This window comes from Monodon monoceros, unplaced genomic scaffold, assembly GCF_005190385.1.
Source record: "Monodon monoceros isolate NGI ecotype Baffin Bay Population unplaced genomic scaffold, NGI_Narwhal_1 Super_Scaffold_15, whole genome shotgun sequence".
NCBI lineage: Eukaryota > Metazoa > Chordata > Mammalia > Artiodactyla > Monodontidae > Monodon > Monodon monoceros.
Genome location: NW_021703771.1, coordinates 28,927,225 through 28,950,798, shown reverse-complemented (window position 1 = coordinate 28,950,798; position 23,574 = coordinate 28,927,225). Strand labels below are relative to the sequence as shown.

At 35.2% G+C, this 23,574-nt stretch overlaps 1 protein-coding gene across 1 annotated transcript in view; it reads left to right on the top strand.

The window, feature by feature from the left end:
* Nucleotides 1-23,574, top strand: part of MMS22L (MMS22 like, DNA repair protein) — a 140,448-nt gene that overhangs the window by 12,679 nt on the left and 104,195 nt on the right. Inside the window, exons 7-10 of the mRNA XM_029224113.1 lie at nt 848-938; nt 10,054-10,184; nt 11,647-11,760; nt 20,524-20,700. Of these exons, the coding sequence (XP_029079946.1) occupies nt 848-938; nt 10,054-10,184; nt 11,647-11,760; nt 20,524-20,700 (513 nt within the window). The remainder of the gene's footprint in view (nt 1-847; nt 939-10,053; nt 10,185-11,646; nt 11,761-20,523; nt 20,701-23,574) is intronic.

The following is a 23,574-nucleotide window of genomic DNA, read 5'->3' as shown; positions in this document are numbered from 1 at the left end:
TCTAGTTTCTTACAGATGAATAAGTTAATAATCCTGTCTCTTATTGAATGACCTATGCTTTCCCCACTGATTTGACATATCATGTGTATCCATTTCTCTCTTCCCTATTTTTGCTATTTACTATCTATTTCTGAGCCAGCACTGTTTTATTAGTGTTGTGTTTTATTTTGTTTGCATGTTTGATAAGGCAAGACCCCTCTCCATCATTCATCATAGTTGTTTTAATAAAAAGTATGTATCATTGTATTATTTTAGTGATTCGAAATGTTGACTGGAGAAAGTTTATTGATAATCTGCTAGCACAGTAAAGAGCACTGGCTTTTGAATCAGATAGAATTAGGTTTGAATTCTAAAGCATTAATTGAGGGGTAAATTTCTTCACCACTTTTAACTTTAGTTTCTTTATGGGCATGACAGTAGTGTCTAAATGATAATCCAGAAGTTCTTGTTAAAATATCTTATGGAAGTTCCTGGGTATTCATTACATTGAAAAACATATTTCCTAGCTAAAGTCTAAAACAAAATCATGAAAATAAGTGTTCAAAGAAATTCATTTACTGCCTTGCAGCTGTAGTAGAATCTCAGTTGGTTGGTAGGGGCCTTTACTATACAAGTCTGTTCAGCAGCCCCAAGGTGGGTCTGTCTTAAACAACATCAGTTAAGAGTATATCTTGCTTTTAAAGATCTCCAGTGAAAAAATCCTCTAATGGACAAGACAGAGGTTTCTCTTGAGCTTTTGAATAGTGTTAGGTTAACTTGTGCATTATGGAGGAGTGTTGTGACATGCTATAAAATACCTAATAAAGTGTTATGAATTTTCAGTCACAGTTTTTACTGTCATTCACAGCTTTTCCCACCATCATGGCATTTGTTACATCTCCACTTAGATATCCATTGGCTAGTGCTGGAAATTCTTCACATGCTTGGTGAAAAATTGAGTAAGTTTATGGATTTCTGATTTATGTCCCTTTTTAATGTAAATGTTTTTAATCTAAATTGTTTTTTAAAATTATACAATAAGTGCTTTCTGATTATTATTATTTTTTTAATCAAACAGTAACCAAACTAAAAAGTGAAGATCTTACTTCTTTTTTCTAGAGATAACTACTGGCAACAGCTTGGTCCATTTATCCATCCATCCATACTTACTATTAGTATACATATATAGAAACTCATAGGTAGGGTTTTTGTTTTTCTTTCTAACCACAAATGGTATCCTCATATTGTCCTATGTAGGGTTTCATTTAACAGTTTTTTAGAGATCTGTTCATGTTAGTTCATACAGTTTTATGGACCTATCATAATTTATTTAGCCAAGTCTATTTTTTGATATTTCAGTTAATTCTGTTTATTTTGGTAATACAAATAATATTTCATTGAACATCCTTATGTAGATATAAGATATACATCTTTGAATACTTGTACAAGTTATTTAGTAGATTAGGTTTTTGGAATTGATGTGGCACATTGCACTTATAGTATTTTATATGCTTCTCTGGTGTTGTATATTAAGTTTCCACAATTTATGTACACTAACTGTGAACATGCCTTTGCCTCATACTCTTGCCAGTAGTGGATATTATTAATCGTATTTTTTGCCAACTAATGCGTGAAAAATGATACTGAGCCTCTGTTTTTGCAATTTCCCGATTACCAGTGAAGTGGAGCATCTTTAATTTTATTGTCTTTTTATATTTGCTTTATTAATTACCTGTTCATTATATTTTGCAAAGTACTTGTTTTATCTCTTGTTTCATTCTTTCCCGCCTTTCTTTAATTAATTAGTAGAGGTTTGTATATATTATGGATGGTAATCTTATTTCACATGTTGCCTATTTATTTCTTGGTCTTGCTCTTTGACACCTTTAGTTTCCGTTATCAAATTGGCAATTTTCTATAAATATTATATAGTTGTAAATTATTATTATTATTTTTTTAAGCACTTGAGCATTTTTAATGTTCAGAACAGTCTTTGTGATTAACACAATGATGTGTACATTATAACGTAGCACTTACTGTCTTAAAGTGTCAGGACTAACTACAGAGAGGCTTACTACTTAACTTCGTTACAAATTAAAAGGATTTCTTTTTTTTTTTTTTAACATGTTAATTGGAGTATAATTGCTTTACAGTGGTGTGTTAGTTTCTGCTTTATAACAAACTGAATCAGCTATACATATACATATATCCCCATATCTCCTCCCTCTTGGGTCTCCCTCCCATCCTCCCTATCCCACCCCTCTAGGTGGTCACAAAGCACAGAGCTGATCTCCCTGTGCTGTGCGGCTGCTTCCCACTAGCTATCTATTTTATATTTGATAGTGTATATATGTCCATGCCACTCTCTCATTTCGTCCCAGCTTACCCTTCCCCCTCCCCATGTCCTCAAGTCTGTTCTCTACGAATGCGTCTTTATTCCTGTCCTGCCTCTAGGTTCTTCAGAACCTTTTTTTTTCTTTTTTAGATAACATATATGTGTTAACATACGGTATTTGTTTTTCTCTTTCTGACTTACTTCACTCTGTATCCATTCACCTTTCTACAAATAACTCAGTTTCCTTTCTTTTTATGGCTGAGTAATACTCCATTGTATATAAGTGCCACATCTTGTTTATCCTTTCATCTGTTGATGGACACTTAGGTGGCTTCCATGTCCTGGCTATTGTAAATAGTCCTGCAATGAACACTGTAGTACATGATTCGTTTTGAATTATGGTTTTCTCAGGGTATATGCCCAGTAGTGGGATTGCTGGGTTGTACGGTAGTTCTATTTTTAGTTTTTGAAGGAACCTCCATACTGTTTTCCACAGTGGCTGTACCAATTTACATTCCCACCAACAGTGTAAGAGGGTTCCCTTTTCTCCACACCCTCTCCAGCATTTATTGTTTCTAGATTTTTTTGATGATGGCCATTCTGACTGGTGTGAGGTGATACCTCATTGTAGTTTTGATTTGCATTTCTCTAATGATTAATGATGTCAAGCATCCTTTCACGTGTTTGTTGGCAATCTGTATATCTTCTTTGGAGAAATGCCTATTTAGGTCTTCTGCCCATTTTTGGATTGGGTTGTTTGTTTTTTTGATATTGAGCTACATGAGCTGCTTGTATATTTTGGAGATTAACCCTTCGTCAGTTGCTTTGTTTGCAAATATTTTCTCCCATTCTGAGGGTTGTCTTTTTGTCTTGCTTATGGTTTCCTTTGCTGTGCAAAAGCTTTTAAGTTTCATTAGGTCCCATTTGTTTATATTTGTTTTATATCCATTTCTCTAGGAGGTGAGTAAAAAAGGATCTTGCTGTGATTTATGTCATAGAGTGTTCTGCCTATGTTTTCCTCGAAGAGTGTTATTATGGTGTCTGGCCTTACATTTAGGCCTTTATTCCATTTTGAGTTTATTTTTGTGAATGGTGTTAGGGAGTGTTCTATTTTTGTGTATGGTGTTAGGTAGCTGTCCATTTTTCCCAGCACCAGTTATTGAAGAGGCTGTCTTTTCTCCATTGTATATTCTTGCCTCCTTTATCAAAAATAAGGTGAACATATGTATGTGGGTTTATCTCTGGGCTTTGTATCCTGTTCCATTGATCTGTATTTCTGTTTTTGTGCCAGTACCTCACTGTCTTGATTACTGTAGCTTTCTAGTATAGTCTAAAGTCTGGGAGCCTGATTCCTCCAGCTCCATTTTTCTTTCTCAAGATGGCTTTGGCTATTCGGGGTCTTTTTTTGTGTTTCCATACAAATTGTGAAATTTTTTGTTCTAGTTCTGTGAAAAATGCCATTGGTAGTTTGATAGGGATTGCATTGAATCTGTCAATTGCTTTGGGTAGTATAGTCATTTTCACCATGTTGATTCTTCCAATCCAAGAACATGGTATATCTCTCCATCTGTTTGCATCATCTTTAACTTCTCTCATCAGTGTTTTATAATTTTCTGCATACAGATCTTTTGTCTCCTTAGGTAGGTTTATTACTAGGTATTTTATTCTTTTTGTTGCAGTGTTAAATAGGAGTGTTTCCTTAATTTCTCTTTCAGATTTTTCATCATTAGTGTATAGGAATGCCAGAGATTTCTGTGCATTAATTTTGTATCCTGCTACTTTACCAAATTCATTGATTAGCTCTAGTAGTTTTCTGGTAGCATCTTTAGGATTCTCTATGTATAGTATCATGTCATCTGCAAACAGTGACAGCTTTACTTCTTCTTTTCTGATTTGGATTCCTTTTATTTCTTTCTTTTTCTTCTCTGATTGCTGTGGCTAAAAGTTCCAAAACTATGTTGAATAATAGTGGTGAGAGTGGACAACCTTGTCTTGTTCCTGATCTTAGAGGAAATGGTTTCAGTTTTTCACCATTGAGAACAATGTTGGCTGTGGGTTTGTCATATAAGGCCTTTATTATGTTGAGGTAAGTTCCCTCTATGCCTCCTTTCTGGAGGGTTTTTATCATAAATTGATGTTGAATTTTGTTGAAAGCGTTTTCTGCATCTATTGAGATGATCATATGGTTTTTCTCCTTCAATTTGTTAACATGGTGTATCACGTTGATTGACTTGCGTATATTGAAGAATCCTTGCATTCCTGGAATAAACCCCACTTGATTATGGTGTATGATCCTTTTAATGTGCTGTTGGATTCTGTTTGCTAGTATTTTGTTGAGGATTTTTGCATCTATGTTCATCAGTGATATTGGCCTGTATTTTTCTTGTTTTGTGACATCTTTGTCTGGTTTTGGTATCAGGGTGATGGTGGCCTCATAGAATGAGTTTGGGAGTGTTCCTCTCTCTGCTATATTTTGGAAGAGTTTGAGAAGGATAGGTGTTAGCTCTTCTCTAAATGTTTGATAGAATTCGCCTGTGAAGCCATCTGGTCCTGGGCTTTTGGTTGTTGGAAGATTTTTAATCACAGTTTCAATTTCTATGCTTGTGATTGTGTTTCAATTTCTGATTGGTCTCTTTATATTTTCCATTTCTTCGTGGTTCAGTCTTGGGAGGTTGTGCTTTTCTAAAAATTTGTCAGTTTCTTCCAGGTTGTCCATTTTACTGGCATATAGTTGCTTGTAGTAATCTCTCGTGATCTTTTGTATTTCAGCAGTGTCAGTTGTTACTTCTTATTCATTTCTAATTCTGTTGACTTGAGTCTTCTCCCTTTTTTTCTTGATGAGTCTGCCTAATGGTTTATCAATGTTGTTTATCTTCTCAAAGTACCAGCTTTTAGTTTTATTGATCTTTGCTATTGTTTCCTTCATTTATTTTTCATTTATTTCTATTCTGATCTTTATGATTTCTTTCCTTTTGCTAACTGTGGGGTTTGTTTTGTTCTTCTCTTTCTAATTGCTGTAGGTGTAAGGTTAGGTTGTTTACTTGAGATGTTTCTTGTTTCTTGAAGTAGGATTTTATTGCTATAAACTTCCCTCTTAGAACTGCTTTTGCTGTATCCCATAGGTTTTGGGTCATCGTGGTTTCTTTGTCATTTGTTTCTAAGTATTTTTTGATTTCCTCTTTGATTTCTTAGTGATCACTTGGTCATTTAGTAGTGTATTGTTTAGCCTTCATGTGTTTTTATTTTTTACAGCTTTTTTTCTGTAATTGATATCTAGTCTCATAATGTTGTTGACGGAAAAGATACGTGGTACGATTTCAGTTTTCTTAAATTTACCAAGACTTGATTTGTGACCCAAGATATGATCTATCTTGGAGAATGTTCCTTGAGCACTTGACAAGAAAGTATATTCTGTTGTTTTTGGATGGAATGTCCTATAAATATCAGTTATGTCCATCTTGTTTATTGCATCATTTAAAGCTTGTGTTTCTTTATTTATTTTCATTTTGAATGATCTGTCCATTGGTTAAAGTGGGGTGTTAAAGTCCCCCACTGTTATTGTGTTCCTGTCGATTTCCCTTTTTATGGCTGTTAGCATTTGCCTTATGTATTGAGGTGCTCCTATGTTGGGTGCATAAATATTTACAATTGTTATATCTTCTTCTTGGATTGATCCCTTCATCATTATATAGTGTCTTTCTTTGTCTCTTGTAATAGTCTTTTTTTTAAAGTCTATTTTGTCTGATATGAGAATTGCTACTCCAGTTCTCTTGATTTCCATTTGCATGGAATGTCTTTTTCCATCCCCTCACTTTCAGTCTGTATGTGTCCCTAGGTCTGAAGTGGGTCTCTTGTAGACAGCATATATACAGGTCTTGTTTTTGTATCCATTCAGCCAGTCTATGTCTTTTGGTTGGAGCATTCAATCCATTTACATCTAAGGTAGTTATCCACATGTATGTTCCTCTTACCATTTTCTTAATTGTTTTGGGTTTGTTGTAGGTCTTTTCCTTCTCTTGTGTTTCCTGCCTAGAGAAGTTCGTTTAGCATTTGTTGTAAAGCTGATTTGGTGGTGCTGAATTCTTTTAGCTTTTACCTGTCTGTAAAGGTTTTAATTTCTCTGTCGAATCTGAATGTGATCCTTGCTGGGTAGAGTAATCTTGGTTTTAGGATTTTCCCTTTTATCACTTTAAATATGTCCTGCTACTCCCTTCTGGCTTGCAGAGTTTTCTGCTGAAAGATCAGCTGTTAGCCTTATGGGGATTCTCTTGTATGTTAATGGTTGCTTTTCCCTTGTGCTTTTAATATTTTTTCTTTGTATTAGTTTGATTAATGTGTATCTTGGCATGTTTCTCCTTGGATTTATCCTGTGTGGGACTCTGTGCTTCCTGGACTTGCTTGACTATTTCTTTTCCCATATTAGGGAAGTTTTCAACTACAATCTCTTCAAATATTTTCTCAGTCCCTTTCTTTTTCTCTTCTTCTGGGACCCCTATAATTCAAATGTTGCTGCATTTAATGTTATCCCAGAGGTCTCTGAGACTGTCCTCATTTCTTTTCATTCTTTTTTCTTTATTTTTCTCTACAGTAGTTATTTCCAGTATTTTATCTTCCAGGTCACTTATCTGTTCTTCTGCCTCAGTTATTCTGCTATTAATACCTTCTAGAGAATTTTTAATTTCATTTATTGTGTTGTTCATCATTGTTTGTTTGCTCTTTAGTTCTTCTAGGTCCTTCTTAAATGTTTCTTGTATTTTCTCCATTCTGTTTCCAAGATTTTGTATCATCTTGACTGTCATTACTCTGAATTCTTTTTCAGGTAGACTGCCTATTTCCTCTTCATCTGTTTGATACAGTGGGTTTTTACCTTGCTCCTTCATGTGCTGCATATTTCTCTGTCTTCTCATTTTGCTTAACTTACTGTGTTTGGGGTCTCCTTTTCGCAGTCTGCAGTTCATAGTTCCTGTTGTTTTTGGAGTCTGCCCCCACTGGCTAAGGTTGGTTCAGTGGATTGTGTAGGCTTCCTGTTGGAGGGGACTAGTGCCTGTGTTCTGGTGGATGAAGCTGGATCTTATCTTTGTGGTGGGCAGATCTGCATCCGGTGGTGTGTTTTGGGGTGTCTGTGACCTTATTATGATTTTAGGCAGCCTCTCTGCTAATGGGTAGGGTTGTGTTCCTGTCCTGCTAGTTGTTTGACATAAGATATCCAGCACTGTAGCTTGCTGGTCGTTGAGTGGAACTGGGTCTTAGCTTTGACATGGAGATCTCTGGGAGAGCTTTCGCTGTTTGACATTATGTGGAGCCGGGAGGTCTCTGGTGGACCAGTGTCCTGAACTCGGCTCTCCCACCTCAGAGGCACAGGCCTGACACCCGTCTGGCGCACAAAGACTCTGTCAGGCACACTGCTCAGAGGAAAAGGGAGAAAAATAGAAAGAAATAAAGAAAAGAAAGTTATTAAAGTAAAGAATTAAAAAATGATTTAAAAAATTAGAAGTATTAAAATGAAGAAAGAAAGAAAGGAGGGAGCAACCAAACCAAAAAGCAAATCCACCAGTGATAATAAGAGCTACAAACTATACCAAAAAGAAAAAAGAAAAAAACGGACAGACAGAACCCTAGGACAAATGGTAAAAGCAAAGCTATACAGACAGAATCACACAAAGAAGCATGCACATACACACTCTCAAAAAGAGAAGAAGGAAAAATATATGTATCTATATATTAAAAAAAGTAAAAAGGAAGAGAGCAATCAAATCAATAAACAAATCTACCAATGATAATAAACTCTAAAGATTAAACTAAGATAAACATAAAACCAGAAACAAATTAGACGAGAAAGCAAACTCTAGGTCTACAGTTGCTCCCAAAGTGCACCGCCTCAATTTTGGGATGATTTGTTGTCTATTCACTTATTCCACAGATGCAGGGTACATCAAGTTGATTGTGGAGATTAATCTGCTGCCCTGAGGCTGCTGAGAGTAATTTCCCTTTCTCATTTTTGTTCACACAGCTCCTGGGGTTCAGCTTTGGATTTGGACCCACCTCTGTGTGTAGGTCGCCTGAGGGCGTCTGTTCTTTGCTCAGACATTACGGGGTTAAAGGAGCAGCTGACTAGGGGGCTCTGGCTCACTCAGGCTGCGGGGAGGGAGGGTTAAGGAATGCGGGGGAGCCTGTGGCAGCACAGGCCAGCATGACATTGCACCAGCCTGAGGCGTACGGTGTGTTCTCCTGCGGGAGTTGTCCCTGGATCACGGGACCCTGGCAGTGGCAGGCTGCACAGGCTTCTGGGAGGGGAGGTGTGAATAGTGACCTGTGCTTGCACAGATGTTTCTTGGTGGCTACAGCAGCGTCTTTAGCATTTCATGGCTGTCTCTGGTGTCTGCGCTGGTAGCCGTGGCACATGCCCGTCTCAGGAGCTCGTTTAGGCCGTGCTCTGAATCCCCTCTCCTCACACACACTGAAACAATGGTCTCTTGCCTCTTAGGCAGGTCCAGAGTTTTACTGGACTCCCTCCCGGCTAGCTGTGGCGCACTAGCCCCCTTCAGGCTTTGTTCACGCAGCCAACCCCAGTCCTCTCCCTGGGATCTGACCTCTGAAGCCTGAGCCTCAGCTCCCAGCCCTCACCCGTCCTGGTGGGTGACCATACAAGCCTTTCGGGCTGGTTAGTGCTGGTTGGCACCGATCCTTTTGGCAGGAATCTCCCCACTTTGCCCTCCGCACCCCTGTTGCTGCGCTTTCTTCCGCGGCTCCGAAGCTTCCCCCTCCGCCACCCACAGTCTCCACCCGCGAAGGGGCTTCCTAGTGTGTGGAAACCTTTCCTCCTTCACAGCTCTCTTCCACTGGTGCAGGTCCCGTCCCTATTCTTTTGTCTCTGTTTATTCTTTTCTCTTTTGCCCTACCCAGGTACATGGGGAGTTTCTTGCCTTTTGGGAAGTCTGAGGTCTTCTGCCAGCGTTCAGTAGGTGTTCTGTGGGAGTTGTTCCATGTGTAGTTGTATTTCTGATGTATTTGTGGGGAGGAAGGTGATATCCATGTCCTACTCCTCCGCCATCTTAAGGTCTCCTGTAGTTGTAAATTATTAATTATTTAGGTAATAAACATATCCTTTACCTCAATACCTACTTTTCAATGCATTAATAATATGAAAATACATATATGTGTATGTGTATATGTGTAAGCACTTATATACATACATGCTAACATATAAAGGTGTACACAAACATGATTTCCTCTCTCATGTGGACTGTATTTCAAATAATATATTCTTAGAGCAATACTCAGATGAACTTACTCTGACAGTTTCAAATTTTGGTATCCGTTACCTTCGTTTGCTCTATTTCATGCCAAAAATCAATTGTACATGGTTATTTTTTCAGTATTGTTAAAGGAATAATGTTTTAAAGGCTTTATTGGTTAGAAATATGGGTAAAGATTTTCTAGTGTTTCCTGTCTTATATTTTTTTCTTTGAAGTGATGTTGCATTGTTGCTCTTCAGATGGCCAAATTAAGAAAATCTATTAAATGGTACTTGGGAGGATTGAAACTTTTTTAAGCTAATGTCTATCACTGCTTGTATAAGAAAGGAATTGTTTTCAAAGTTTTATTTGCAAAACATTTGCTTTTAACTGTTATTTTGCAGTTTTGTTATGTTAATTTAAAGGTGTACAGTCACTTTCCTCCTTCTGAATTACTAAAATCTACTGTAGTTTTAAACAGAATTTATCTTATTCCGTTTTTAGAACAAGTTATATATAGTCATCAGTTTATGAATCTGGCAGGTGACAATTTAACCAATGTCAGCCTATTTGAAGAGCATTGTGAAAATCTTCTTTGTGATTTAATTAGCCTGTCCCTCAACAGGTATGATAAGGTAATGTTTTAAGAGTTCATTTGCACTTTTGGTATTTAATGGCAATAGTCAGTACTTAATGCATGTGGTTTGACCCATAAGAATCTAAAATGGCTTACTTGTTAATTCTTCTAATTTTATATTTATTTTTATTTGGGAGGTGGTTGGGAAAAGAATTTGAGGTAAACATTTAAAACAGGCTGGAATTAGTGTTTTAGAGCTGTTTTAAAAAAAATAGCCTTTTCCATTTGTCAAAAATAAATAAAAACAGAATGTTCATGATAATGATTGGAAATTTAATTTCTGTTCAAATAGATACCAGCCCTTTCATAATCTATTGTTTTGTTGTTATATAATAAAATAAATGAGTACTTAGCTAAAGTTAGTTGACATATTTAAAGAGAGGTTTTGTTTGGTTGTCTTCATAAAAGGTCTAGAATCATGGGGGAAATTACATGTTTTTACTAAATTGCTTATCATAGTGTTTAATGCAGACAGTGATTTGAAAGTGCTATGATATTCATTTATTTTCAAGCAATGGAAATTTGTTGACAATAATCACTTATTTCAGGTTACAAGCATAAATGTTACCTATGGGAAATTGGGATTTATAATTTTTTAAAATTTAGATTGTGTTTTATGTATTTATTATTAATATTGTTTAAATCTAGTCTATGTATTTACAACTAATATAATTAGTAGATTGACCAGATATGATATAGTAATGTCTTTAGTGTTGTTTTTTTTACTGTGTATTATGTTAGAAAAGTGTCTGTAGTATGTGAAATAATGAATACATTATGAATTTCAGAAGTCTGGCTATACTTACAGTGCATATTCTCTGTATTATTTGGGGCCATTGAGGGTATATTTGTTACAAAAATGGTAAAGTTGCCTAACCTTTATAAATTCCTAATAATTGTACTTGTTCTTACAAAAAAATTTAGTCTGCATTACAGAGAATCAAAATTTATTTTCTAATCATTTTCTTAGAAGTCTTTTTATTTGGCTGATAGATTAGATCAAGGTTTAGAAACCATGGCCCTGCAGCCAAATCTAGCACACCACCTGTTTTTATACATAAAATTTTACTGGAACACAGTCCCATCCTTTTTATCCATTATCTGTGACTGATGTTGTAGAACAATGGCAGAGTTGAATAGTTGTTACAAAGACTATTTCACTATTAAAGCCTCAATTATTTACTATCTAGCCCTTTACAGAACAACTTTGCTGACCATTGGGCTAGATGATTAAAGCAGAGGTTTTTTTTAAGTTGAAAATAAAATTCATTGTGTACTTTTGTTTTTTAAATGGAAATTTATTTTAAAAGTTAATGAAATGGTATGTTTTTTTATAAACAATTTTATGTAATTGAGCATAAATTTTAAGTCTAAATCATTCTTTTAAAACATTTGGGGAGATATGTGGCATGTAAAGTTCTGCTGTCTTATAAGTTACTCTTTTTGGGTCTTTCCTGCAGGTTAGGCCTTCTGAAGCATTAATGAGTCACCATTGCCCCTGTCCATGCATTAAAGAATTATGGGTTCTACTCATTCATCTCCTCAACCACAGGAGTAAATGGTCTCTCTCAGAAGTAAGTTATAAAATTGGTGTTAGTTATTGGTACTAGCTCTTACATTGAATTTATGCAGTGGTTTTGTCAAAGAAAAATCTTACGAAGTCTTTCTTTATAATAAGACAACAACCACCACCAAACAGAGCATTAACTGAATACTAAATACCTACTATTTTTTTAACCCTAAATTGGTAATATGAAACATCTAGGGGAAGTACAAGATTTGACTCTTTTATTTTCTCAAGTTCTTTTTTTTTTTTCTGTCAAGAATCTTTTAGACCATACTTAAAAACCTTCTAGTAATCAGGAAATATTTTAGTTAGGAAATGAGGTAGATTTAGATTTGTGGAGAAATAAAGCACAGGTTTTTATTAATCCATTTTACAGTATCTTATTTCAAGGAGAGAGAAAGATAAACACAAAGGGGAAGGTGGGAAATTTTACTTCACCTCATTTTGAATCAAGTCTTCAGAATGGGGCTTTTATTTTATTTCAAGTGTTCTGGATTAGTAGAAAAAGAGAAATATTCATATGCAGAAGTAAATACAAATAATTCACTGTGAAATGATACTTAAAATGGTTTATATGTTCTTATCCAGTTAGGAGTTTAAAATAATTTCTTCCTATATACATTTTCAAGAATTTATCCATAAATTAAAAAAACTTCTCTGTAGCTCTTCAAGTCGAAAGCTCAATTCTAATATTTTAAAAATTTCTTTAAAGACACTACAAATTCAGGGAAATGTAAATGGATAGAACAATGAGTTACCACTCCTATTAGAATGACCAAAATTGGGAACACTGACAACTCTAAATGCTGATGAGAATGTGGAGCAACAGGAACTCTCATTCATTGCTGGTGGGAATGCAGAATGGTACAGCCACTTTGGAAGACATTTTGCTTGTTTCTTACAAAACTAAACATAGTTTTAGCATATGGATCCAGCAATTGTGCTTCTTGGTATTTACCCAGTGAAAACTCATGTCAACACAAAAACCTGCACATGCATGTTTATAGCAGCTTTATTCATAATTGCCAAAACTTGGAAGCAACCAAGATATCCTTCAGTAGGTAAATGGATAAACTGTGGTATATCCAGACAATGAAATATTATTCATCACTAAAAAGAATGAGCTATCAAGCCATAAAAAGACATGGAGGAACCTTAAATGCATATAACCAAGTGAAAGAAACCAATCTAAAAGGCTACACACTGTATGATTCCAACTATATGACATTCTGTGAAAGCTAAAGCTATGAAAACAGTAAAAAGATTAGTGGTTTCTGAGGGTGGGCAGAACACAGGGCACTTTTAGGACAGTGAAAATTATCTGTATAATTTTAATAATAACTTTTTGGAGGTTTATAGTACTGTATTTATTTTGAGTTATTTTAGTAGTAAATTTACTAGGTATAAGTAAAATAAAGTAAATTTACTATGTATAAATTTAACACATTTTTACTTATTGAGTAAGAAAGTTGTTTTTCCGTGACATTTTGGTTTGTCAGTAGCATTAAGCTTTCCACAATGAGACTTAAATATTACACAGTCTCAGCAATATTTTCCTTTGATTATTTTCCAGGATATTTTCTTTCATTTATGTGGTAAACAGATTTTCCATTTTCTGCAGTTTATCTTTAAGAATTTTATATTTTTTAGAATTGTTCTTATTTTATAAATTTTAGACTTGAAAGTGTAAACTACATAGAATTAATTAAGGCATGTTCATACTTGTTGCCCTGAGTCTTTTTCTAGATTTTAAGCAGAAAAGTAGACATAATTTAAAATACTATATTATAGAAATTTGCATAGTAATATGTATTGTTTAACCTAAATGACTGTTATGCTTTTCATTTTATGTAGTAACCAGAATTATTTGTCTTAAAATAATGGAAATCATAGGTCATTTCATTTTTTAAAATACAACTAAAATATATTATTCACAGATTTTGAAAGCTATTTTATTTTGAAAGTTAAATTAGAAGTTTCCATTCCTGACAGTAAGACAGTTTGACCTTTCTGCTAAAAAAATAATTAATCTAATCATGCTGCATATCATATAATAAGCATTTTAGATGTGTCAGTGAACTTGTTGAAAGTAAGAAGTATTGAGGCCAGATACTAAATGTAGGTAGGAATTCAGGTCAGCTGAACCTTGAAGCTTAGAGGCAGTTGCTGAATTATGTAAACTTGGAAAATTAGCTTTCATATATTATAAGGTCCAAGAATAGAAGACAAAGCTCAGAATCAACTCAAGTTGGTAACCTACTATACACCAACTACTCATAAATCTGGGACCCCAAAAGAATGAACTAGAAACTCAACTAAATTTGTAAGGAAAATTGCCTGTCTTTAACTGTGTTTCTTTGCAGTTTAAAATAGCTTCAGTGTATTTATCGTAAGCCAGCACTCATACAGTTTTATAGCCTGAGTTCATGTTGCTTAGGTTGTAGTAAAAATTTCAAGCCAGTGACTTCTAAGTAGCCTTGGACAATGGGTGGACGCTTAAACCCACATCTTCTCGTGTAACCTCCCCCAAAATATAAAATAGCAAGAACAAATAAAACTGCACAGAAAACATGTTGATAGCATACCTGCAAGATAAGAATGTTCAAAGCTGTAAATTAAAAGTAAAAGCTACCAAAGCACTACCACACCTTTCTGTTAAGCAAGGGCAGGCAGTCTGAGAAAAACTGCTCTGAGGAGAGAGGAACAGAGAGTTAGCAGCAGCCATAAAATTGGTCTAAAACCATTTCAAGAATGTGAAAAATACTGGAAAGGTTTTTTGTAGATCAGAAGAATAGGAACATAAAAGTGTGTGCAAAACATGAGGCAGTCTTTGAAGGTAGAGCTTCTGGAGAATAAAAAGGCAAAAAGGGAGTGGTTCCCCCTTGGTGATTAGGTGGTGAAGGGGATAGGAAGTAAAAGCATAGAACAATGTCTCTTGTAAAATAAAAAAAAATTTAAAAATCAAAGGATTCATACCTACTCTCACACCACCACCACCACCAAAAAAAAAAGAAATCTAGTAAAGAAATGGGACTTTGGTACATTGACAAAAGAGGGCTTCACTGAACTAGGAATCTTTTGGAGTAGTCCAAACCTGCAAAATGAAAAGAAGGAAACTAAACAAGTCTTTATAAAGTTACTACAAGGAAACAGAATTGATTTGATATACTTTAGCTGAGGATACCCTCTTCCCCAGAAACAACTATAATGCAGAAGAAAATCCTAAGACAATACTCCAGACTGAATTAAGGAGATAAGCATTTGGGGCTATAAAAACAAAAACAAAAAAACACCTTGAATAAGATATTCAGATTTTAAAACAGAAAGACCAAAAGCTAGGAATTAATGAAAAGAATAAACTGAAGGCAGGAGAGAAATGGAAGAAAACATCATTATAAAATTGACTGAATTACAAAGTGCCCAAGGAGAATAGACTCAAATGAAAATTTAATAAGGGGCATGGAAGAAAGGCAGGAAAATAACCAAGAGATTAAAAATGAGATAAAGAAAGGAATATAAATGGTTAGAGAGAAAATGGTTGAAATGGGAGATAAGCAAAGCAGAAATAACCATATGTATAAATGGAGTCCCCTAAAAAAAAACAAAACAATGGGATATAGCTAACACTCAAAATTATTATCCAAGAAAATATTCCAGAAGTAAAAGACCCACATCTACATATTGAAACGGCCTGCTTGATAAGTGGAAAGATTAATTCCAAATAATCCATCCTGAGACATATTGTAAAACTATTTGACTTCAGACATATAGGAAATATCTTCCAGTCCTGAAGGAAATCTTCATATCCTCTAGGCAAAAAGGCTAAATTACTTAGAAAAGCTAAATGAGTTGACCTGCACTAGACTTCTTAAAAAAAACATAGAACAAGGCAACAGTAGAGCATTTAAAAAGACTCAAAAACCCTTCCTCCTTGTGAAGACACAGCAGACGTCTGTGACCTGGAAGAGGGCCATGATGTGACCATGCTGGCACCCTGATCTCGGACTTCCAGCCCAAGCATTGAATGAAATACCAGTATGGCACAATAGAACAAGCCCTCAGTTTAAAGAAAAGCGATGTAGGGACTTCCCTGGTGGCGCAGTGGTTAAGAATCTGCCTGCCAATGCAGGGGACACGGGTTCAAGCCCTGGTCTGGGAAGATCCCACATGCCGTGGAGCAACCAAGTCCGTGTGCCGCAACTACTGAGCCTGTGCTCTAGAGCCCGTGAGCCATAACTATTGGGTCCACGTGCCTAGAGCCCGTGCTCCACAACAAGGGAAGCCACCACAATGAGAAGCCTGCGCACCGCAACAAAGAGTAGCCCCCACTCGCTGCAGCTAGAGAAAGCCCACATGCACAGAAATGAAGACCCAACGCAGCCAAAAATAAATAAATAAATAAATTTATAAAAAGAAGAAAAGAAAAGCGATTTAGTCCCATCTTTTGCTCTGTGGAGGTTATATGGGCTCTAACTATGACATACTCCCTTAATAGAATCTCAAGACCAAGAAAAATTAACCAAACAAAAAGGAATCAAAACAAAAAATTCCTTCTAAAACAACAAAGAAGCAAGTTAAAAATTACTCTTTGTACTATCAGACAGGCAATGGCTTTGGGGACCAAGATGGATGTGGATAAGCAGAGAAAGAAAAACTGAAAAAGCAATTGAAAGATTCAGGAGGAACAGGGAAGCTTTTCTCTTTCATTCACTCAGGAGTTAATGATATTGCAGGAGATGTGATCATTCCCCTGAATGCTGACAGCGGGCTAAGCTCTATATAGAACCTATTCTTAGGAGCTTTCCAGACTGCTGAAAGCAGAGATTTTTTTTTTCTGTCTTGTACATGATTTTAAAAATTTATGATGTGTCAGTGCTGATTTCTGTAATGCACTGTTTATTTTTTTAAAAGAACAAATTATGTGTGTGCATACATATACGTGTGCGCACACAAGCTTACATTCTTCCAAAAAGAAGTATTTAATTCCTTCTCTCTACCGCCTACCCTCCGTCCTATTCTTTGGAATGAGGGAGGGGAAGACTGAATGGGATTTCGAGTCTTCCCACCGAGAAAGGGACATTTTCTGGAACCAAGTCAGTGTTCAGAGGACTAATGCTCTAAGGAAATTGTCCAAAGGGGAGCAGCAGTTCAGGGTTATTAAGTTATTTTCAAATGTTGTCTGGACTGCTGCTGCTGACCTTTGTGGAGGCAACAAGGTGCTGCTTCCCAGGGGGACAGGATAGGAAGCAAGTAGAGAAACCTAGGAGAGGATCAGGAATGTTTGGGAATTCACACGTAGCACAAATTATGTGGGAACTCCAAGAATGAAAATAAACTAATATGATTAAGGGCATATTTTTATCCCAGAAAATATTCTAAAATGTAGCTAATACTGGCTATATCTGTATGAGTGCGTTCTTAAAAACTCAACACTCAGTACCTAGTAGATGTCATTTAGACTTAAAGTTCAGGGAAGAAAAGGAAAACTAATGAGTATTTCTTGAGTGATATGTGTGAGTGGACATATATACCTTTTCTACCTTATTTACTAGGTGGATATCTGAGTAGCAATGAGAAAATTTCAGCTATGTCTTGGTTTTGAAATGACCATTCTCCAGTGAAAAGAGAATGGTAAAATGACTGATTCTAGGTGGGAGCATGCAAAATAAAAAAAGAGTCTGGAACCTTTTGTACCAGAAACTAACGAGGTGCTGAAAAAATGATGAGGACTTGTCAAAAGGACACAAGGGCCAACATGAAGATCTCCCACACACCAAATCTGGGAATTTGAGCAAAAAAATAAATGATAGCAAAGGACTGTAATCTGTACAGTAAGGATTTGTGAGTCTTTAGTGATATAAATAAATGGAGAGAAGGCAAGCTCTTCCTAGTAAATGTAGAAGTAATATGGAATTTGAAAATACCACTTGACAACCCTCATAGTAATTGTTTCAGGCAAGAATCCTCAATGGCTGTCAAAAATATGATGAAAAGCACAATATTTACATAGCTTGATAAGTATCTCTGCACAGTATTTGTCTGTTACAAAGGGAGCAGTAACTTTGCAGTGCAGAATATCTAGCAGATACCACCTTTACCAAGATATCAAAGTTAACCAATAATAAAACAAGTTGAAATTATGTACTTTCAATGTGATGCATTGAAAGAACAAAGATTTTTTTTGATATTCCTGCCAAAAATGCATCGTGTGAATCTAATCATGAAGAAATACTAGTCAAACCTAAATAGCTGGCCTACTCAAGAACATCAGGGTCAGTCATGAAAGATAATCTGAACAACTGTTACAGATCAAAGAAAACTGAAGAAACATGGTAGATAAATGCAGCATGTGAGACTAGAGAGAATATCTGATATACTTCTATGTATATTTCCAAGGGAGAGGAAGTAGAAAGTGGAACAGAAAAAATATGTGAAGAGAAAATGACTTAAAATCTTCTAATGTTAATGAAAGCTATCATATTAAAAAGCCCAATGAATTCCATCTAGGGCAAATAAAAAGAAAAACACACCATGATACATCATAGTGAAACTGCAGAACGTTGGAGACAAAGAGAAGAGATTAAAAGCGTTCACACAGAAAAATGCTACTTTCAAAAGAATGATAATTAGACTGTAAGCTGATTTCTCAACAGCAGTGGAGGCCAGTGGGAAATCTTCATTGTATTAAAACAAGGTAATTTTCAATAAGAAATTCTTCATCCAGCAAAATCTTTCAAGACTGGGGTGAAACAATTTTCAATGAAGCAAAATTGAAGGGAATCCTGAAGGATAAGTTTTAGGCAGAAGAAGGAATAAAGTAAGTGGTAAATGTTCTGTATAAATCAATAATATAATCTAATGGGATTAAAAATTAAAATACATGGTAATACTGGCTTATAAATTGGGTAGGGCATAAATGAGTTAGAGTATTTTAAGGTCCTTGTTTTGTCTGAGAGAATTGAAAGATATATATTAACTTACCAAGATATTTGAATGTATGCTGTTGTTTCTAAGGTACCACTAAAAGAAGAGAGAGTAGGTTATTTAACTTACAAGCTAATAAAGGGGAAAATAGTGAAGTAGTCATCCCAAAAGAAGGCAAGAAGGAGGTATAGGTGGAAAAAATAGACGTATAAATAGAAGTACAGAATAAGATTGTCGGGCTTCCCTGGTGGCGCAGTGGTTGAGAGTCTGCCTGCCTATGCAGGGGACACGGGTTCATGCTCTGGTCTGGGAAGATCCCACATGCCGCAGAGCGGCTGGGCCCGTGAGCCATGGCCACTGAGCCTGCGCATCCAGAGCCTGTGGTCCGCAACGGAAGAGGCCACAACAGTGAGAGGCCCACGTACCGCAAAAAAAAAAAAAAAAAAAAAAAGATGGTACGTTTAAAACTAAATATATGAGTTACATTACATTAACTGCAAATGTACTAATTGCTCATTTAAAACATATACTGTCAGAACAGACTGTAAGCTGTAAGAGAGAATCTAAAACAAAATTCAAAAGGATTTGGAATTGATAGAAAAAAGATATAAGAAAGGTAATGTATTAAACTAATATTGGAGAAAATTAGACTTAAAACCAACGAAAGCATTAAGTCATTTCATGCTGATTAAAGGTCCAATTCACCAGGAAGATAAAATATATTTAAATTTTATGTGGCTAGTAATATGCTGTTAAATGTAGAAAATAAACACTGACAGAACTACAAAGAGAAGAAATACACATATGCCTAGAAATACTGAAATGCATTTCTAAATAACCCATAGGTGAAAGAAGATATAATGGAAATTATAAAATATCTTGAAGTAAATGATAACTAACATACTACTAATTAAAGCTTTGGGACTGCAGCTAAAGATATAATTAGTGGGAAATACATAACTTTAAATACAAATGTTAGAGGAAAAGAAGTTGAAAATTAATGAGCTAAGAATTCATTGTAAGAAGTTAGGGGAAAAAATTCCTGTATAGTAAACCCAAAGAAAATAAAAGGTAGTAAATAAGACTAACACAAATTTATGAAATTGAAAACAACAAAGATGATCAAAAGATTGAAAGATCAAAACAGCCAAAAGTTGGTTCTTCAAAAAAATTACTAAAATTGGCTAATCTTTCTTGAGATGATTACAAGTCAGTACTAGAAATGAAAATGGTAACATGCCTTCAAACTCTGCAAATATTAAAATATCTGATAATATCAAATGTTTATATAAAATGGACAAATACCTAGAAAAAAATCTTACTAAAACCCATCAAATGTTCAACAGTAGTAAATTAGGTAAATAGTTTATCTTATAGTCATATATTGGAATACTCTGATGAACTATGGCTATACTCACTAATATGGGTAAATCTCACAAATATAATATTGAGGAAAAGAAGTAAGTTACCAAAGAATAGAAGCAAGCTACGTAAGAATACAAACACATTAAAAAAAAAAAAAAAAACAGGTGAAGCCAAACAATATGTGATTGAGGTGTGTATATCTATGTGGCAAATCTTTAAAAACTAGGGAATGATATATTATAGAGGTCAGAATAATTGTTACTCCTGGATGGGAGAAGATATGATTGTGGAAACTGTAGGAACTAGTCATTTTCTAATTTTTAACCTGGGTATTTTTATTATTCTCTAAGTTTTATATATGTGTTTTGTATTCTCTTTTGTGTCTATATTTCCTTACAAAAATGAAGGAAAAAAACCCAAATCACAGGTTATTGGATAAGTGTCTGAATTTAATTGAATCATAATACCTCTTTTTCTACAGTCATTTTGGAACTGGTTGAATAAACTACTTAAAACGCTCTTTGAAAAATCAAATGACCGAAGAAGACCTTCTGTGCCTGTAATCCAGCCCAGGGATCCATTGGGTTTTAGTTGGTGGATGATTGCTCATGTAGCATCATTTCATCAGTTTGATCGCCATGGAATACCGGATGAAATGGTAAGATTTTATTTTTTCAAACTTTCTTGTATTATCAATCAATATGTACTTTTTGTAGGCAAATTAGCAAGTGAGGAGAAACAATAAAAATCAGATTATAATCCTACAGAAATCAACTCAGCTTCTGAATCTAGAAGCTGTAAACCTTTCTGTAAACATCTTGAAAATGATAATCTTTGTTTTTATTGTTTGTTTAGGGAAAAGACTTGGGATCTAGTCCTGGCCTGCTACTAAGTAGTTTTGTGACTGTTAATAAATTACTTAAAACCTTTCTGGGCCTCTGTTCTCTCATCCAGAAATCATGGGACTGGATTGTTCTGTTCAGATTTCTTCTAGTTCTAAAATCTTTAAGATTGCCAAAGGGAAAGCCTACATCTCTAGAAATGAATTAGAGAAGATTTTTGTGAAGATATTTTAATCTGTTAAACAACGATGAAGTTACCTCATGTAAAAAGACAGAGATTTTAACTAGTATATTAATTTCCAGTTAGAAACATTTTTTCAGTGTTATTTTAAAATCCCTATGAAATAAAACCAGCTGGTAGGTGTATTTATCTGAAACCCTATTTGTATATAACTTCTTCCATGTTCAGAAGTAATATAGTATTATATTAACGCATCAGTTCCATAAAATAAGCATGTCTGTATTTTCAAACTTTGTCTTTTTTTTCTGGCAGTGGTTAACAAGCCTGGCTGATCAACAGGCCTATCTGTGAGTTTCTAAAAATTCAGATTTCTTAAATCTAGAGATCCTGTTTTAGTACTGTAATCTGGTCTGGAGTTTGGAAATTCTTATTTTTAAAAAGTCCTTTGGATCTCATACTCTTATCAGATATGGGAACCTTTGCTTTATGAAACATGTCCCTTGATGGACTTCACAGATTTTCCTCTTTCTGGAATACTGGACAGAGCCCAGACATCATCCGTGGAATCTGAGAGTCAGTTAGTATTGACATAGTGTCCTAGAAACGGAGAAAGGGCCTTAGAGGTCCTCTAAGTGATTCCCTAGTAATAAACGGTCCTTTAAGAGATCACAAGATATAGTTAGATAAGTCAGAAAGTGCTCTGAGAAGTCCACACACAGCTCAGTATCGATGTATTTAAGCATTCTACCAATTCACTGAGAGAGATCAATAAGATCAATAGAATGAACTTCTCAGAAAGATCATATGTCCTTTGTTTATGCACATGAGTCCTTCCCATACTGATATATGGTAACTGATAAATGCCATTATTACTTTAGTATTCCTTTCATTGAGTATTATAATGGAGTTAATATGGTTATGTTTCACATCTTTTAGTTCTTAAAATACTAGAACAACAATGAAAGAACTCAAAAAATTTATCTATAATTCAAAGGTCTTTACATAAGCATTTTTATTTCTTACCACCCAACCTTAATTCTTCCAAATACATATTTCTGCAGTGTAAATAAATAGGGTAATTAGGTAAGCACTTCTGAGTTCCTACTGAGTGGCCATCATAATAATAGGTGCCCGTGATAGGATACACATGAAATAGATTGTACTGCCTTTTGCTTCAAGGAATGTGCTTTCGTGTTATTAATGCTTGCTGGATCTGCCATTAACACTTATTTGAGTGAGTGGTACATTTCAATAGTGGTTGATATCAACCCCCACATGCTCCCAGTATGGTAGGTAATCTAGCCACGTTAATATATATCATTAGTATTACTATTGTAGTTTTGAATTGTATTGGTACAACCACCCTATGTTGCATTGCTGAAATCACTCTTCAGTTTCATAGAGGGAACTCCGTAGGACATTATTGCTTTTATTAGCTCTGGATCAAGATAGTGAAAGAATTCCCTGTATTTAAAATAGCTTAACCTTTGTCTTTTAATATTTGTCAGCAGTTCCTTTATGATTTTCTTTTGCCAAGATACATATTTTTTTTCAATCTTAATTTTTAAAATTATATAGAAGGTTTTAAGAGGAAAGAGAGCCATGGTATTTGGGAAAAAAAACCTTTCATATGATAAAATAATAAAGATGTATAATGTGTGTGTGTATATGTAAAATAGACTTTGCCTTTATTCATGAGTCTTCAGAGAGTTTCAAACGTTTCTTGACTTCTTAATGTCTTTAAAAGAAAAACTTGAGGGCTTCCCTGGTGGCGCAGTGGTTAAGAGTCCGCCTGCCGATGCAGGGGACATGGGTTCGTGCCCCGGTCTGGGGAGATCCCACATGCCGTGGAGTGGCTAGACTCGTGAGCCATGGCCGCTGAGCCTGCGAGTCCGGAGCCTGTGCTCCACAACGGGAGAGGCCACAACAGTGAGAGGCCCACGTACTGCAAAAAAAAAACAAAAACAAAAACTTAAGTTCTCCAGTTAATGATAGTCTTCATTAGGGGTGATACCTTTAGCGTATTGCATTTGCAAAGTGTTTAATATCTCAGAGTGACTATTTGGTTTTTATCTCAATGAAGTGTTATGCAGTAGGCAAGAAGTTAATATTGTATCCATTTTACAGGTAAAGAAACTGAGGTACACAGTGGTTAAATATCACCCTATTTTTATCACTTAGATAAATTTGATATGAGAAACTTTCTGAGAACTTCCTCTCATGAATAGGTCTCTGGTAGCATAACCATGTGTACCAGTCTGCCAGGGACAGTCCCAGTTTATGCCCATTTTCTCCTCATCCCATCTGGTTAGTTTGTTCCCTTTTATTCTCAGAAGTGTCTCAATTTGGTTTATAAATCATATAATCATTTTAATCTATGAACATAAAGGTGTATTGACTCATTCTTTCAGAGAGATTATATAGGATTTTAATTTGTTTCTGAGATATACTTAGGTCAGAATTTTGAAAATTATCTGAATTTTTTTTTCTCCTTATGATGTATTAGCAT